The sequence below is a fragment of the Paroedura picta genome, chromosome 6 (genome assembly GCF_049243985.1).
Source record: "Paroedura picta isolate Pp20150507F chromosome 6, Ppicta_v3.0, whole genome shotgun sequence".
NCBI classification, from domain to species: domain Eukaryota; kingdom Metazoa; phylum Chordata; class Lepidosauria; order Squamata; family Gekkonidae; genus Paroedura; species Paroedura picta.
Window position 1 is genome coordinate 84,714,187 of NC_135374.1, and position 18,515 is coordinate 84,732,701.

Here is an 18,515-nt window from a genome sequence, read left to right on the forward strand (position 1 = left end):
GCTGAGATCAACCAAGCACAAAAATGTTTCTAAGGGAATATAGCAACATACAAAAGTGAGGGTGCTTTCTACATTTTGGAAGAGCTACTTCAGGCATCCCCAATAGGATTTTAAATTTCGAACCACAGATCTCCAAAGCCCATATCATCATCTGTTCTTTGAAGTCATTTCAGTTTTAAAAACTGATTTGCCACATGGCCTGAGGGGTTGCATTTCAAGAAATAAAGGCTCAAGACTGTAAGACTTGGCTGTAAGGAACTACTTGTACAATTCTTCAGGTCCATAGGCTTTTAATTTTCACAGTGCTAATAGTAGAATCATGAATCCCAAGGGAATGTATGAACTGCGCTGATATGGAGAGATGTATCTTTTATATAGAGTTATTTATTTCTATAAAATATCCTCTGTGTTTGCATTTTTAGTCCTTGGAGGTTGCTCTTGGTGCTATTATTCTTGCGGAAAGAAGTGACTGTTACTTTTTATTTTGGAGCAATGTGGATAAGTAGCATCTACCACATACTAATGCATAATGTGTGAACCAATCTAACTTAGAATCAAACTATTTCCATCCAATAGTTTTGTTGCTCAATGGTGATACTTCCATATTGATTTTTGCAGTATGTGGAAGTATCCAATCCCTTTAAAAAAACACTTAAAATGCTTGGAAGACTCTGTTTTGGAATCCGTTTTTGGCAGCAGGACTGAGCCCTAGGATATATGTGAGGATGTGCCCTGGATAATTCACAGAGCAGCTGCCCTAACTTGGGAATTGCCACAGTCTTTCAATGTAGGTGGGGTCCTCGGAAGAATTAATGTTTCTTTCAGTCAGGGTAACATTCCAGCTCTTCTCTCTATGAAACAGAAGAAATTTAAAGATGGTTGATATAAAATTTAAAGTGTGCTGAAGCTAGGGAGAAAATTATCTGCTTCATTTGATGTTATTGGATATGCTGCTTTTCATGGCAGGTGTGGTAGCTGTTCTGTTCTGTGGAATTACGCAGGCTCATTACACGTACAACAATTTATCTGTTGAGTCAAGAAGCCGAACCAAGCAGGTGAGATCCTCTCTCTTCCCCTCCTTTCTTCTATACAGAGCCTGTACTGTGTGCATTCAGTATGTCAGGCTGCTCATACCTGAGACAAACTGATTAGCTGAAAAGTACATTTGGGCAAACCATCTGCTGCAGAGTTTTCTTCTGGATTGTGCTCTTCCTTAGGAGTGCTCCCTCTTCTGAAAGAGCTCCCTGCATTTAACAAACTTATCAGGCTGGCAGAGTCATTGTAGCTTAGCCATAAAACAAGTACTCCCCCCATGTATCGCCTGGGCAGTACAATCCAAGGAATGCTGCATTGCATAATCCTCTGAAAGAGCCTCCTTATGTGTGACCACTGCCATGTGGCATCTCTTTTCCTTTGACCTACTGTCTGGCTTGCTAGGAATTCTAAAGACCTGGTTCTCTGTGGACAGGACCAACTGCCCCAGTGTCTTATCCTGCAGCTCTTGGCCAGCTGGGCTGAGGTCTGAAGAACCTGAAAATTGCCTCTCAGTACTGGAAGGTTTTAGATGTTGCAGTCGCACCCTGAGATAGTATTGTAGTCATGTATCACTTTAGCGACTCCTATATGCTATCTATTCTTTTTTATATTTAGGAAGGTGAGCCAGCATCAAAGGGTTAAAAGAAAACCCAGTCTAGTAGGGGGGAAGCCCAGAGGGTTACCCAGACTTCCAGTTTTGAATGCACCAACACAAGTAAAAATGGAAGTTACAAAATTATAGGTTTCATTCTAAACCCAGATTTTACAGCTCTCATGTCCATTTCCTTATTTAAAATTTACTGCTTTGAATGCAGCAAGAATGATTTTTATAAGAAGTATGAACTACGTTGAAGTTATCTAACAGGCTAATATAATTTTTCATCTTTCTCCCCAGCTCTTTGAAGTACTCCACTTTCTGGCTGAGAATTTCATATTTTCTTATATGGGGTTAGCCCTGTTTACTTTCCAGAAGCACATATTCAGCCCCATTTTCATCATTGGAGCTTTTGTATCCTTTCTTGGCTTTTTAAAATACAAAGTCTTTGTCTTTCAGAGTTGCAAAGCATGTTTTCAGGATCCCTCCTTCAATTGCTTTATGGTAAGAGTTATCAACATAAAAGAAAGGGAACCTTTCTAAGGCAATATGTTTGTAATATATACAATGCGTAAATACAATTTCTTTCACATCTTATATCGCTTTCTTTTCTGTTGATTGTTCATTGTGAACCTTTCTTTTTTGTACTGTAATTACGGTAAGAGCTAGCAAAGCATTTAAGACTGGATTTCCTTCAGTGTTCTGATGGTAGCAGTTCCTTTTAACAATTTTTTTTGAAAAGCAAAACATTGAGGTTTTGCTGCTGTTTCCCTTGTAAAACCAAAGACCTTGTCTTGAGAGTTGTGGTAGACCTTGCTGTCTAGCGCTATAGTAAAAATAATACTGGTAAATAGACTGCTTAAATATGTACCTTAATCAAAGGTAGTCAAACTGCGGCCCTCCAGATGTCCATGGACTACAATTCCCATGAGCCTCTGCCATGCTGGCAGGGGCTCATGGGCCACAGTTTGACTACCCCTGATTTAGAGTATTTATCCTGCCTTTCTCCTGATGTTGCATTTTATAAAGTTTTAAAAACCAATGTCCTTAGAATTTTAAAAATAGAAGAACTAGACATATCTTGCCACATTCCTTGATGCCAAGTAATTTCACACACATCTGATACAGTTATACACAGGTATTCAGTTGCGTGGCTCGCAAGGACTTCCTAGAAATTACGGGTTGTGTTTTACTTTTCATAACTTACAAAAATGTATCATTCAAATAATCATGAATGGGATTTATTTACTTTTTGTAAAAAATACTGTGATTATCCATTGGTATATGTCAGTGTATATAGGAGTGAATCTGAAGATCACTTGCATATCTTAACGGAATTAAGAGAGTCCAGTAGCACCTTTAAGACCAACAAAGTTATATTGTTGGTCTTAAAGGTGCCACTGGACTCTCATTTTGTTCTCCTACTTCAGACCAACATGGCTGCCCACCTGAATATATCTTAGCAGACATGCACTGGAACCCTAACTCCCTAGGGAGACACTGCCACCACGTCCTTAGATCATCGGCTGGTGGTAGTTGGCTTAAGTATCCCCATGGCACCCCGAGTAGCTGCACCGGTTGGGAGAGAGCCAATTTTAAACTCTATGGATGATGGTTTTAATGGGGGTTATATTTTATGTAAGAGCCTCTTGTGGTGCAGAGTGGTAAGGCAGCGATATGCTGTCTGAAGCTGTCTGCCCATGAGGTTGGGAGTTCAATCCCAGCAGCCGGCTCAAGGTTGACTCAGCCTTCCATCCTTCCGAGGTCGGTAAAATGAGTACCCAGCTTGCTGGGGGGTAAACGGTCATGACTGGGGAAGGCACTGGCAAACCACCCCGTATTGAGTCTGCCATGAAAACGCTAGAGGGCGTCACCCCAAGGGTCAGACATGACTCCGTGCTTGCACAGGGGATACCTTTACCTTTACCTATATTTTATGTGGGCTTATGTAATCCGCCACAAGACGGCTCATCATGGGTGGTGGGATACAAGTATAATAATAATAATAATAATAATAATAATAATAATAATAATAAAACAAGGGCTTTATGTGCCAGAGCATAGGTTGAATGTGTGCCCTCTTGGTGCAGGTAATTTTTAACGCACCATTGCCACAAATATTATGCTTACAGATCCTGGCAGTGGATTATTTGAACCTGTTAAAATGTAATGTGTGAAAGCATTCTTAATGAGGGCATTAGACCAGCCCCTTTGAACATTGTTTTCTTGATCAGAAAATTTGAAGCCAAAAAGATCAGCTGTGTTTCGTTGTTGAACCACATAAGTATTTTCTGGTTTTTTTTGTTCAGAGAAGAACTATACAGATACTGAGCAGAAAAAGCATTGTAAAGGAGTAAAGCACAACTTCCTTTGTTCCTTTCTTACATGTGTGCCTATTCTTCTCTGCCGCTTCCATCAAGAGTGTATTTATCCAGGTGTACTTCTGATCTCTGAGTTTGATTGAGGGAGGGAAATGTTAATACAACGTTGGAGGATTTGTGCCAAAAAGAATGCTGGGTAGGGAAGAATAAACTATCCCTTTTCGCCACTGATACTCCCAGGTGATCCTTGCATCTACTCTGTGAGGAAGACACATTTTCCTTGTAACGTAGCTCCACCCTAGGAAAAACTTCATCCATATACTCAAGGTTGTTAAAACTTTAGCTGGTTTTATTACAGACCAGAGGCTTCTGTTTGCGGCCCAGTGATGTCATTGCAAAAAGATTGTTGAAAGGATTATAAATCTGTTTTAACAAATGTTCATAAAATAACTGGCATCTTTATATTAAACAAGTTAACATTAATTTTATACAGGAAACACACAACATTGTATATGACTAACTGAGGAAGCAGCCAACACTTTCTGTTCCTGTTTTCATCCTGGATGATATTTTAAGGAAAGGAAAGTTGATGGCGAAAATATAAAATGTAATAAATACTGACATTAATCAATGAATGTTGACAATTTCAGACTAATTTTAGGGATTTACTAGGGGGAATTTAAGAGCCTCTTGTGGCGCAGAGTGGTAAGGCAGCGACATGCTGTCTGAAGCTGTCTGCCCATGAGGTTGGGAGTTCAATCTCAGCAGCTGGCTCAAGGTTGACTCAGCCTTCCATCTTTCTGAGGTCAGTAAAATGAGTACCCAGCTTGCTGGGGGGTAAACAGTAATGACTGGGGAAGGCACTGGCAAACCACCCCGTATTGAGTCTGCCATGAAAACGCTAGAGGGCGTCAACCCAAGGGTCAGACATGATCTGGTGCTTGCACAGGGGATACCTTTACCTTTACCTTTAGGGGGTATTGAAACAAAATGTTAAATCATTTAGTTGTACATTGTTAACCAGTAAGAAGATTCATCAGTGAATGATTTTCTAAATTCATCTGGGGTTATCAATATCATTATGCAAAGTATTGGATGGTCAACACAACTTTTTTTTTTTTAAGGATAGAAAAAAATTGTAAAGTACCTAGTTTTTTATAGGCTATAAGCTGAGAATTTGGTTTAAATGTTTGTCCCCATGCTTAGTCATAGGAAGGGAATTATCTGTACAACAGCAGCTGCATTCATACAAAAAAGCATATAGGATAAGTACTTCTATGGTGATGAAGAAAATGTGGCTTTCCTCTGTTCATGTAATTTATGGGATGTATTCTTCACAATTCACATTAGTGAATTTCTGTTACTTTTTCTCTGGTGGTGGAGAGAGGAGTAGAGAGGTTCACTTGCTTTACCTTTTATTATAATTGTTTTTTTTCTTCCTGCTGTACTTTAACTCTAAGTTATGAAACAGCCCAGTATTTCTGTGATGCTAATATTGTTGGATCCTTAACCAAAAGTGTGGTTAGATAGCAATTTTTCTTGGGAGAGCTGCACACATCTATCCGCTCTCTTTCTTCCTGAATTTGGGCAGAAGGCACAAGATTAGCTGGAATTTTCAGCACATGATGATGTTTTCAGGTAAAACAGTAAGCGTTCCTGTCCTTATAAAGAATATTATTAGCTCAGATTGCATTTTTGTGGGATGAGGAATGCTCTATCTTTGTGTTTTATCCATGCTGTAAGCTGCCTTGGGTTCCATAAGGAAGAAAGACAGCTAATACATGTTTTAAATATGTAAATAAAATCAAACCTGTGGCCATTGACTTGATATGTATCTCTTTGCGCTTAGGCTGATCTGTGCTCTGAACTTCAGTTGTTTGTGAAGCCAGGGTATTCTTGTTTGGGCTTGCCTCCCAATTGAGAGGAGAATTGTGAAAGAATCAAGGCTTATAGCGCGGGAAGGGCAATTTCATTGGGGTAATCTGTAGCTCCCACACAGCCGAAACACGTAATCTCAGTTGTTCCATCCCTTTCAAAATTTGCTTGGAATTCTGTGGGTGTCACTAAAGCCACTGCTTGCTACAGTTACTCTGTTTTTCTTGAAGGAAGTTTCAGTAAAGGTGTACTCCAAGGCTGAAGCATGATTCGGCAGAGTAATTGCAGGGCGCTCACAGTACACAACATCAACTTCTTCATGCTTGTTCCTGTGAGGATGTGGGGAGACATGTGTTTAAAATGTGACCCTGGGACTGTCACTAGAGTAAATTGGCATGGGAAGAGGGTCCTAAACAAGTTTAGGAATTAAGTATGAAAGAACTTTAAGGTTTTAGGTCAAGGTGAAACAGTCTGTGCTCAAATCAAGTGCTTAAGCCTTAAACATTTGTGCTTAAGATCTTGGAACCACATAATCCTCATCTGGGAAAATAGTTTTTAAAAGAAAAGGCCTAAGTAAGCTTTCCAGAGGCAGAGAAATGAACTGTCAGTCTTTCCTTTCTCACGTGGCTTTGAGAAAACTTTCCCAGCTGCCAAACCTGCCCGTCCTTTCCACAGCCTTGCTTTCCCTCACTGAGACTGGAAAACAGTATAAGTGCATCTGGAAACTTTTCTCTGCTTGCATAAAACAGCTGAAGAGCTATTTGGGGGTTGTACAGCTACCATGTCTTTTGCGGGGCAGGGAGTTGAGTAGCCTGCATGCAGTCCTGGAGAAGTAGAGCTGCTTGGGTCATTTGTACCTTAGGCTAGCAGTAGCATGCCCCTGTGGGCAGTACAATCGAAGAAATGGCATCCAAAGTGGGCACTGAGCCTGAATGGCGTAGGTGGGCAGATCAGCTGCCATCTTAGCCCACTAAGCATCCATTGGAACCTCTCAGTTTTTTGCGGAAGGGGAGGCATCACAAAAACATCCCTAGCATCAGGAAGCTTATGCTCCTTTCATTTACTGCCTGCAGGCCTTAGAGGAGCCATGGCGTTTGCTCTAGCCATCCGAGACACTGCCACTTATTCTCACCAGATGATGTTCACCACAACACTTCTGATTGTCTTCTTCACCGTTTGGGTAATTGGCGGCGGCACAACACCCATGCTCTCCTGGCTAAACATAAGGTATGCATCTTCAGAGTGTGAATCAGAATCCCCAAAGTCTTGCTATGTTACCCTGTTACATTTGAGATGTCCAATACGTTTGCTGCTTGGTTGTCCAAGTTGCTTTGAAGTTCTTTGTGCATGTGAGTATTTAACGTGTAGTCTCTAAACAAGATGAAGTTCGGTGGTCAGCTTGCCAAAACAGTCATGTATTCTTCCCTATAAATTATACTTACACTTACACTTATTATTATTAATTTATTTCCCATCACTCTTGGAACCGGCTCGTGGCGGGGTACAATTGTCCATAACAAAATTCCCAATAAAACCCAGTTAAAACACACTAGGACTTAAAAATTATATAGCAATAAATAAAAAATCCCAAGGAACACAGCAGTGTAACCCAACCTCCAATCCCCCCAGCAATATCTAATAGAGGAAGAGGGGCACAGATGACAGCCAGCTACTGCTTATCACCGGGGGGGGGGGGGCAATCAGATCTTCCTGGCCGTGCCAACCTCAACCATAAGCCTGACAAAAGAGCTTCATTTTGCAGGCCCTGCAGAATGCTGAAAGCTCCCGCAGAGCTTTCCTAAAAGATTTCTGCTAACTCCTTGGAACATACCTCTTGATAGAAACAGAACTGAACTAACTACCTGTTGGCTTCATGGCACAACTGGATGTACTTTTTACCTTGTAACTTCTGAATGGTTTAGGATCTCAGTTAAACTCTTCCAGTGACTTCACATTCATTGTATTGCTCCCCTGCCCCTTTAGGCAAGCTGGCTGGTTACCAGTGACAAGTCTTCCTCTTTGCAGATCTGCTTGGTGCCCAGCCTCTAAAGTTTTAGGCACTAGGTCAAAATATGCCATTCATTCAGCCTTTTGGCTGTCATTTGTTTCTTACCATTACATTGCTGCAAGTGAGTTTGATAAGACGTTTCTCTCCCCATCCAGTCTGATTTTGTTTGGAGATTATTCTTCTGGGGTGATGCCAGGTGTGAGGATTGTTCCTTACAGTTAATGTCTTGTTTGCTGCTTGCCACCTTGAAAGCCTTTGCCTATTAGGTGGGTAAAATATTTTGAACAAAAAGAATGAGGAACTCCTAGCCTGTAACAAGGAAATCCTCTGCCCAGTTCTGTACAACACATTTGTTTATGCACTGCCTGGATACCTTCCCTGTAAGGTAAGTCTTCTGGCCAGGATGTAACAGCTTCCAAGTATTCAAAGTTTATCTTGGACTGGTTGGAGGGTGGGGTGAAGGGGTTTCATTCTTCATCTAGGTAGAATGACAGCTTCCCTCTGTATTTTACAGACATTTTGGCTTATAATATTCTGTGTTTTATTGTAATATCCTTCTGTCCCTAACCTTGACAAATGGCAAATCACTTTGGCTCAAAGTTACTTGCTGTGGTTGAATAGAATTACCCCCCAAAGTTTTATCATATCGAACTCTTTTAGTTACTAAATGCCCATTGACAGGAGGAGGAAGTTGGTTCTGTGCCTTTTCTCCTAAGGCCATTGTTCATAATAAACCTATTGGAGAACTATTCAGTTCCCTATTCTTGTTTTTGTACTCTAACCAAATAATTCTGCATGGGATTGCTGTCATTTTCCATGCCTCCTCACAAAGTATTTTCAGGTATCATTATTGGCTCTTAACTTGGCTTTTTATGGCCTCCTTCCTGGCATTGCATGAGGTAGCATTGAGGCATCTGCTTATATTTATTTGTCAAGGCATTTCAGAGCTGCTTTTCTCCCCAACAAAGCCTCAGGGTGGCCTATAGAAATTTCCAAAGCAGCCAATTTAACCTTAAATGGTAGGGTCTGTATGACATCATAGAAAAGCATCTGCTTGTCATGCAGAAGGTTCCACGTAAAGAGTGGTATGAACGACCTCTGTCCATCAGAGCAGACAATACTGACCTTACTAGATCAGTGGTCTAAGACAGTATAAGATGGCTACATGTTTAAGCAAAACAAACACCTCCTGGACATATACGTATTCCTCTAATCATTGGACTGCATGTCCATGGAGTGAGACCCACTCCAGACAATGCAACAAAACCCCTTAGAAAACTTGGACTTCAGAAGTGTTAGAACCCAGATGCTCTTCTAACTTGGCCCAGTTTTGTATGAAGGGAAAGGACAAGCCAATTCTTGTTGTCAGCAAATGAAATGTGAATCATTTTGTGAGCATGCTCAGTAGATCCTGCCTGGATGGCCACCATTTCTTGTTGCATTATGCTTTCACCATGCTGGTGAGGCAATTTAATTTTAAAAGTAGGGTGAACAACTGTGTTAGTGCACTATGGCGATGGGGCAAAACATTGATTGATTGATTTGATTTATAAACTGTTCTCCTAGACCGGCTCTGTGATGTACAACAGAAATAGCAAATAAAACTTAAGGTTTTAATGTTATTATTGTTAATTAAAACCTTTAAAACTCATCTCAATGCACACATTAAAACTTTAGCATATCTCCGAGCCATCAGTGCAATCTCGGGTGCAGTCTGTTGATAACATTATTCATGGGGGTTTATCTTGAGGGGGGGGGACATTGACATCCTGTCTGGAATTAGCTCAAATAGTTCTGCAAGGCAAGTTAATCGACCTGGTACCAACCTTCAGGAATGCTGAATATGGTTTAGTATAGATCCTTCCGCTTAATTACCTCTGTGCAGTTCCCTGCCAAACTCACGGTAGTGAATTGGCCTGGGAAAGGCAGCAAATTGAGCTGTATGGGATCATCCAGGAGGTGGCAGTCATGTGCAGTTTCAATTTTTTTTTTTAAAGAAAACCTTGTTCAGTTTCCCAGACCCTGTTGCCCTACCAGATGCGGAACAGGAGCCTAGCACTGGATGCTAGCTAAGAACTGGTTGCAGCAGAGCACATGTCTGACAGTGAGATGTAAGCATCAATCACTGGTGTTCTCGTTTGCGATGTATCCTTTAGTGCCAGATGTAGGTAGCACTGCTTAACAGAGCAAGCAGTGGTGATACCAAAGCTCCTCCTGGCACTTCCAAACAAAACCCGGAATTGTGAGGTGGCTCTTAGAACTGCTTCCCCATCTGAGTCTTCCTTCTCTGTCTTGGCTTCCAAACTGGAGCTTCCACACGATATCATGTTGTGAGTGTCATGTTTCCAGGTTTTCCCTCACAACGTTCTTTTTCACATTTGTTTTACTTTGGTATTTTTGGAATGAGCACAGTCCAAGGATGTAGCATGTCACCTGGAAGGAGTGGTATAGATTTTCCTGCCCTCCAAAGGTACTGTGGCAGCTGTGGCATTCATGCCCCTGAAAGCCAGTGCAGAATCACTGCTGAAAGGAAAAAGCTGGGGTAGGATAGAGGAAATGGTACAAAAAAAATCTCATGTATGGAGCCTCAGTCTACAAGATGCATGCCTCGGCATTTACAATCTCTATTAAAAGCAGCATGGAGAATACCCAACCATATGGATGCAGCCAATATTGCTGGGAAAGGAACGATACAATGGCCTGTTTATCATCTGAATTATATTTTATAGTCATTTGGGGTATAACAATAGTGTTTGCTTGGCCTAATTCTTATAGATTAGTTTTGTCTGGCAAAGTGATTTTTTTTAAAGAAGCCTGTTCCCTTTGGGGACTGCAGCTTTATTTGAGTAATGAATTAACAAGAGTATCCAAACCCCAGCCTTCCTTCATGTAGACATTAAAAAGACCATCTTATGAATGTGGTGCACAGCAGCCTTTAAAGAGAGAAAGAACCTGTGAAGTCCGGAAATCAAAAACCACTTGCAGCTTTCTTCTGCAAAAAGGAGCTGACTTCAGCTATCCCCGCCCCCCAGCTCTAACAGAGGAAGGAAACATGTCTGCAGCTGAAATAATGGTTTACTGTTTGTTAGAAACAGGATATCTAATGAGTGTGAATTTGGACGTGAATGTGTGTTTAAACTAGCCTAAATGCTTTTGAAAGCCAGGAATTGAGTTTCAAAATCTGCTGTTTTTAAAAAAATTTAGATTTTCATAGAGATAAGGATTCACCCACAATTGAAGCTGGTAATTTCAAAGCAGTTGTGCCTTTGTCTCTTGGACACTAACCACCCTATCTTTGGGGTGGATCACCAGCAACAGGCTAGGTCCGCAGCTTCAACAAATGGAATGAGCTAATGGAAATAGTTTTTACCCCCTTTGCCTCGCCTCAGCAGCAAACTCATCTACTTGTGATTACTTTTTCAGAAAATTGTCTTTTTCTAAATTACGAGCCTAATGGTTATTGCCAGAAGTAGTTCACCCTGTCGGTCTTATGACGTTTTTTTTTTAACACTAAGCTCATGGTGATATCACAGATGGTCTGAGAAAGGGAGAGATTAAAAGGCACAGTGGGTGAGTAGCAATAGGAACACGGATCCTGATATTGGGGGTGCAGAGTGAAAGAAGCGAAGGACTGGGGAAAGATGGCCTGGAGATAAGGAGAGCTGAAGGCCCACACATGAGGGGAGGAAGAACAAAAAGGTGTTCAAGAAAATCAGCAGATGAGGCAGGAACAGGCAAAGAAAATGAGAGCAGCAGGCAGGAGAAACTGTCAGGGGCTGGGGATAAGATAGGAAAAGTGGTACCTGTTCTATAGAGACAAGAGAAAGGAGCTCAGGAAGGCAGAGTTAGAAACTGGGGGTTGGGAACCGAAATGAGCCTAGTGTGGAGGGGAAGCTGCCATTTCTTTATGCCCTTATCTGTCTTCTAGCACAGTTGGAAATAAAATGTAATTTAAATTCCAGTGAAAATACTACAATGGGCTTTTTGATTCTTTTTTTTTTTGTAATGTTTGATTTTAATTCAGCCCTGTCCTTACTTTTTACTTTGTATTTCTATGTGTGTTTGCCAGTTTGTGTAAGCTGAAGGGGGGGGGGACACTTGCCAAAGGACCACAGCCATTTCTCCCCCAGTGTTATTTACATTCCATTCTTATGCTATACTAGAGTTGGCGACCATGTTCCATCGGTGGAAGAGATGAATGAAAGCCGCTGGCTGTACTTCAGGTGACCATATAGCTCCGTTGGTAACAAATTGTGCCTGACGCTTGGCTTTCTTCATCTTTCTAACCTAAAGTCTGTCTGCTTGCTTCATGTCTTTCTCTTACGGAAGACTCTGCAGTTCTCCTGTCCTGATTTTCTGCAAGCCTCCCATCATGTGGGCTGAAAGGAGGCAGTTGTCTTTTCTCCTTGGTGTGCTGCCTCCTAAAGTAAAGGAGTGCAGAATGTTGCAAGTACACATTTTCTCAAGAAGCCTTGTGTTCTCTTCAGATGTTACTCATACACACACACACACACACACACTTTATGGCTAAATCTGTATTTGCTCTGTTTGGGAATTGGCCTTTTGCTAGGCTGGTCTTCTGGAGCTGTATGACTTTCAAGCATCATTGTGACACAGAAAAGATATTCTCAAAGCAAGTCAATAATAGTGGAGTCCTTTGCAGAGTTACTGGAGTCTAAGCTGGAGATGTAAAGAGGAAATCCTTTCAAAACTGAGGGAGGGGGTCTTCCTTCTTGAGGATTTCCCCTCCCCCAGTTTTTCCCCAGTGGAAAAATAGGAATGTCAGGGGAGCCCCGGAGCTGGGAGGCGGGAGTGGGGGGAAGCCTAGGGAATTCCTCCACCCCTTTTGGAATGAGTGAGATCTTTAAGGCAAGGTTTTACTCATACAGAATGTCTGTACTGTGTATACTCTGGACAAATACAATAGTTTCAAGAATGCATTTGTTTAAATGTGGTTAATTCTCTATACAACTAATAAGCTAAAATGTACGGATGGGGCTAAAACACTATTAAGGAGACAGGTGTTTCTAATGTTAATAAAATATATCTCAATATCAAACATGTTACAGGTCTTATTGTGACTGTGTGAGATGCTTTAGTCCAATATCTTGCTTGCCATGACATTTGTGTGTTTCATCTTTCTTTGGGCCATCTGAGAAGTTGGAAGAAATGAAGTACATGTGCAATGATAGCAGAGGGTGCAGTGGTTTGCAGCTCTTTCTCTAGTATCAGCTATTGAGAATGAAGGCATTTATAGACGTATAAAGTAGAAATGTACCAAATAGTGCCATTTTATATGTTAGCCCAAAGGTTTTATGGGAGCACTGGGGCAGCTCAATGATTTCTCCAACACTTCCAAACCCATACATCCTCTGTTTTGCAACCCCCTGAGGCACTCTTAATTGGGGCTGTAGAGAACTGTACCTATCTTGAGCCCATGTTTCTGCTATACAATTTCTGCCATAACCTTTAATTTAGCTATGTTGGGGAAATACACCTTGCAGGAAATAGGCACTATGTCTGCCTAAAATTTGAGATTAATTCGTAGGGTTTTTCTGGGTCACTGATGGATACTGCTGCTAGTAACTCCTTCCTTTCCTGCTTCAAAATGTGTGTTCTTCTCCTGTTCTAAACAAGCTATTCAGCAAGTTTTCAGTGGTTAAACGGATCTGTATGCCTGCATCTTGACTCTTTATGCTGTGTTACAGCTGCCTTCAGTACAGAGCCTCCAAAATGGATAGACAAGCCAGTATTAAACAGGCTAGTCTCTCTAGTTATAGAATTGTCTTCCTATTACTTTTGTGCTAGTTTCTGGGATTGACATAAGAAACACCATTAAGGGACTGCCTCTGTGTTCTAAGTGTTATACCAATCTCCCACTATCCATCTGGATAATTTTACGAACTCATTACTCATACCTACACATGCTAGTAAAAACTGCTCTGCATGTTTACATAAGATACCCTTAAGGATTTCTTAGTATGTTATTAATTATGAGTTACCTTCATGAAAACAAAAAAATATATATTTGGAGGTACTAGACAGTCATCTGATTCTACAAAATAACATGTAAGCAGCAGTTCTGTGAATTGGAGATACATCTGGGATTTATAAAAGCAAACTCTAGCTACATAAGGTTGTTGTAATCAGCATCAGAATATTACCTTGGTATTGTAAAACAGTCTGCCTGAATTGTAATGCAAAAGTGTTTTCTGAAAGTGCCAGATAACTGTTTTCAGCCACCTTTTTATAAGAGCTAGGAGCCCAGGTTAAGGGCATTGAAAGTTCAGCTAACCACATGGCTTATTTTCTCTTCCCATCAACCCAAATCTTGGATGTTTATGCAGAGTTGGAGTTGACCCAGATCAAGACCCACCGCCCAGCAATGACAGCTTTCAAGTCTTACAAGGAGTGAGTAATTAACTTTGCAAACCGGTCAATGATGCTGAAATGGCATTTTGATGAAATATTTTATGTTTTTAAAGTGTTAAAATCATTTGGTGCCAAGTACACCCAGGATTCTATAAAATGTTTCTGGCTTGTGCTTCTAATTTTTCTTCCTTGATGGTGTGCCTGGCAGAGCTGCTGCCATAGATAATGCAATTTCCTTACAGCCAATTTCTTTTTGACTGCTGAAGGGGTAACGTGAAGCTGCAAGGTGATAAGGATGTAAAAGCTCTAGGAGTTATTTTTGCTGGCTGTCTACTGCCAGGTTTTCGGACAAGAGTGGCAAATGTTTTTTATGTAACAGGAAAACAAACTGTGCTGATGTACAAGACAAACTGTGTCTCAGCAAGAGAGATGATGGCCTATGCTCACTGGACCTCAGGTTGCTGTAGTCATTGCTCTACTACTTGTGCAAGCGGAACTGTACATTTTTCTTTCTGCTTGCTCACTGCTGACTCCAATCCCATTATACCATCATATCTCCTACCAGCAAGATCAAGCTAAATCCATAATTAAACAAAGGGTCAAGGACATCAGCCGGCAAAGGGATCTAGCCAAAACACCAGAATTTCTGTGTCCAGATAGGATCCGATACACGCTTGTTCCAGCTCCATACCTGTCAGACCTAGAACTTATCACCCATAGAAGGGCCTTCGCCCAAGCAAGATGCTCAACTCTACCCACTGCTGTGCTGGAGGGGCGCTACCAAAAGAAACCCCTTGCTCAGAGACTCTGTCCTTGTGCCAGCGGATGGATAGAGTCAGATGAACATGTGTTTCTGTTCTGCCCCATTTATGACACTATCAGACGCACCTTTATCCAGCCAATTCTGAACACTTACCCGAGATCTTCCACAAAGGAGAAAATCAAGGTACTGCTTCAAGACGCAGATAAGCAAACAACTCTCTGCACAGCTAAATTTTGCACCGCCGCCATGAAATTGCGTACTCGGTATATGGATCAAAAAAATTATTTATGATCCAACCCTATAAGTACAAAGCCATTTTTTTTTTAAACTGGTAACTTAAAGTATGTTTTAAATACTGACTATGATGTCAGACTTTTAACATTTTTATAGCATTGGCAGTTTTCCTGCTTTTTGGATTGTCTTGGTTTTAACTGCATGTATTTGGGTTTTGGTCTGAATGACCGTGAATAAATATTGATTGATTGATCTCCTACCAGATTTGTCAGATACTGCCTAGAAAGGGCAGAGTGTTCTTAAATCAGTTTAATTAGGCTATTAAAAACTCTCTTTTGGACCAGCTGTGATTTGCAAGCCCACTATTGTTGTATCTGAAAAAGCAAGTTCTGTCTCACACAAACATATACTGGAACAAACGTCCATTTTTAAAAGTGCCTTTGGACTACCCGGTTCTGCTTTTGCATTCAGAGGATTACATTTAATGTGTTAATGCTACTGCAGCTTAGTCTGGTCTGGTCCGGCATTTATCAGTTCTTTCATTACCTCCCCCAAGACTGGCATACTGAGTTAACTGAGAAGGATTTCAGAGAGAAGGTAATGCTTTTTCTGGACGACTTTGATCGAGTGTTCAATCCATTACTCTATCTTCAAGTATGTGAGAGAAATTTTAAATAGCATGTGAAATGAGAGGCTTACAAAAATGAGAAGCTTACAACTCAACTAAAAGCAACGGAAGTTTAAAAGAAAGTGAACCAAATTCAGAAACAACTCAGCTCTTTTTAAATGCGGTACAACATTTTCAAAACTCTTGATCTCAAAGGAAGCTGAATATTCAGCAAAGTGAGCTTTTAAAAAATATATTGGATGTTATTACTTGACTGAGTTGAGATGTAAGTAGCTGACTTCTGAGTGGTTCTTACCACTTTTTCCAAGTTGGAGGAATTGCTAGGCCACTTATTGGAAGCTTATTCGTGCCAAGTTAATGAGGTCATAACAACATTAGACCTAAGGTGAGGAAATGCACCCCTTTCCTGAGAAACAACTCCTTTGGTTGTACTCTCCTAGTAAGCATAAAGTGTCCAAGATAGAAGTAAGCTGGAGAGCCGAAGGGGAGCACTTCCAGTCCCAACAAGTTATACAGAGCCAAGCAATAAACCCTAGAGATGAAGAATACTTGAAATATCCAAAGGTGGAAGAGGTCAACTCTGCTATCTTCTTTGTATTTTCTATTGATCTGTTTGTTTCAGGAAACCATTTCTACAGTGTCAGTGAGCACACACATCCGAATTGCCTTGTGCTCAGTCTTGATTTTGCTTACAAGGGGCTCCAGTTGTGTTCTTGCTTGATCTGGCGGAGCCAAGTAAACAGACCCGAAGAACAGCTGGTCTAATAGAACTGGTCCAACTTTTCAGCCTGATTTTTTTTATTCCTATTGAATCATGACCTTGAATTTTAAATGCTTTGTCTTGATAGTCCAGTATGGATAGTCCACCTTTCTCACTGAGACTCAGGGCAGATTATACAGTGCAAGTCGGTGCAGCCAATAGGATGGGACATCCAATAAGCAATGGAATAGGATTAGACTACAGAAATTAAAACCATGAAAAAAATCTGGAACAAAGCTGAAACAAAGCATAAGTATTAATACCATATATTAAAGGGAGCAGAAATTACATACTAGAATAATATATACTGCAACAGATACTACATAGTATACACAGTGGTTTAGTCTAGTCTTTCTCTTAAAAAATTCTTCCTGAATCGTTCTGTTGCATCAAACCCCCGTTAGCTTTATAAGAATGGCTGCCTGAGTAATTTAGCTTGGTATAGTTTGCGAAATGCCCAGAGAGCTGAGAACCTACCTGACTTGACCAGCTGGCACAAAGTATGCATGTGTATGATGCAGATGTCCTCTCAACAGGATGGTCCAGATCTTGATAGAAGGAACAGGACGAAGCAAGAAAGTGCTTGGATCTTCAGGCTATGGTATAGTTTTGACCACAAGTATCCTTTTCTAACAATCACCACTACCACCCCAGAAAACACTGTCCTTAGTCAGAAAGAATTACAGCCTTGCAAAAGCAATGACCAGGTGTACTTGTATAGATTATACAAGGCCTAAGTAGCAGCTATGTGCTAGGCTAGCCATTAGCACGAAGCGATAAAGTGCACTCATATAAAGTCAGTAGCCAATCTCATTTGTGCCTAATGTGAGCATTTTGTGAAAGGCTATGCTGTTGTGTTCTGACCTCCATCCTCTCTTCAAGGAAAGTGGCAAACACAAAGGTACTACCTATAAGAACAGAGGATGGTAGGTTATGCTGAGAGACGCTGACTTCCCAACATCATCCAGTGAGTTTCATTTCAACCTATATTTACCTAGGTCACGCCTCTCGGCTGCATTAAACTGGCCTTTAATTGCTTCAGTGTCTTAGTATTATGAAGAGTTAAATTCAAGAAACCTTAGCTGAACACTTCTGTTAAATTATTATGGTTCAGTCAACCACATCTCTAAGCAAGGAAGTAAGAGCTAAATTCCATCATTCCAGTGATCTGGATGATTCCTAAAGCTGGATCAGTCGCTTTTGACTCTTCTCAACTGAATGGGTTCTGTGCTTCAGGCTAAAACTCTCAAATGTTTGTGCCTGAGAGTCAGCCTGGCGTTTTGTTGCTGGCAGGACCCCATTCAAATAACTTCATGAGTTGGTGCAGCAAAGACAGCTATTCAGTTAATTAAATGAGTGTTGTGTTATGAACACAGTTAGAGAGTCTGAGGAATACAAACAAAAAAACCTTTAAGGAGAAGCTACCTTGTCAGAAACCAGCACTTAAAAACAAATTCAAAGTAGAGAGAAATATTTCTTTCCTTAATGACATACTGAAAGTTACTTGAAGCCCATCCTTACACACAGTGGCCCTCCACTAACAACAACTCTTCCAAGCTGGTGTGGACTGATAGCTCGTTGCTTGACCAGTCCCCAAGTTTATGAGGTAAGCACAACTTTGCAGATTTTCCTTTACAGCTAAACGTTTCTCTTGCACACATACAACATAAATTGGGGATGTGCGCTGAGCATTTGACCGCCCTACAGAAAGCATATCACGGCAGCACCACTGAAATTATTGAAGCTAGACTACTAAGATCACTGTTAAAAAAGATTATGTATTAAAGTATTTGTACTGAATCCCACAGAGGATTTCAGTTGATGGAAGGGACAATGTTTGCTACTGATTCCCTCCCCTTGCAGATCTTTTTCTGGGCATCAGAAAGACTCCAGGCAAGGGGGCCTAACCTCTTCCAAGTCCTTG

The 18,515-nt window shown here is 40.9% G+C and overlaps 1 protein-coding gene across 4 annotated transcripts in view; it reads left to right on the plus strand.

Annotated features, from left to right (window-relative positions):
* Nucleotides 1–18,515, plus strand: part of SLC9A7 (solute carrier family 9 member A7) — a 66,303-nt gene that overhangs the window by 43,792 nt on the left and 3,996 nt on the right. For 3 of the 4 annotated variants that reach the window (XM_077343396.1, XM_077343397.1, XM_077343399.1), the window contains 8 exons: nt 967–1,055; nt 1,931–2,044; nt 5,478–5,589; nt 6,900–7,053; nt 11,998–12,057; nt 14,182–14,245; nt 17,128–17,210; nt 18,092–18,197. In XM_077343396.1, coding sequence (XP_077199511.1) covers nt 967–1,055; nt 1,931–2,044; nt 5,478–5,589; nt 6,900–7,053; nt 11,998–12,057; nt 14,182–14,245; nt 17,128–17,210; nt 18,092–18,197 — 782 coding nt within the window. The remainder of the gene's footprint in view (nt 1–966; nt 1,056–1,930; nt 2,045–5,477; nt 5,590–6,899; nt 7,054–11,997; nt 12,058–14,181; nt 14,246–17,127; nt 17,211–18,091; nt 18,198–18,515) is intronic. The other variant, XM_077343398.1, reaches the window with a different exon arrangement.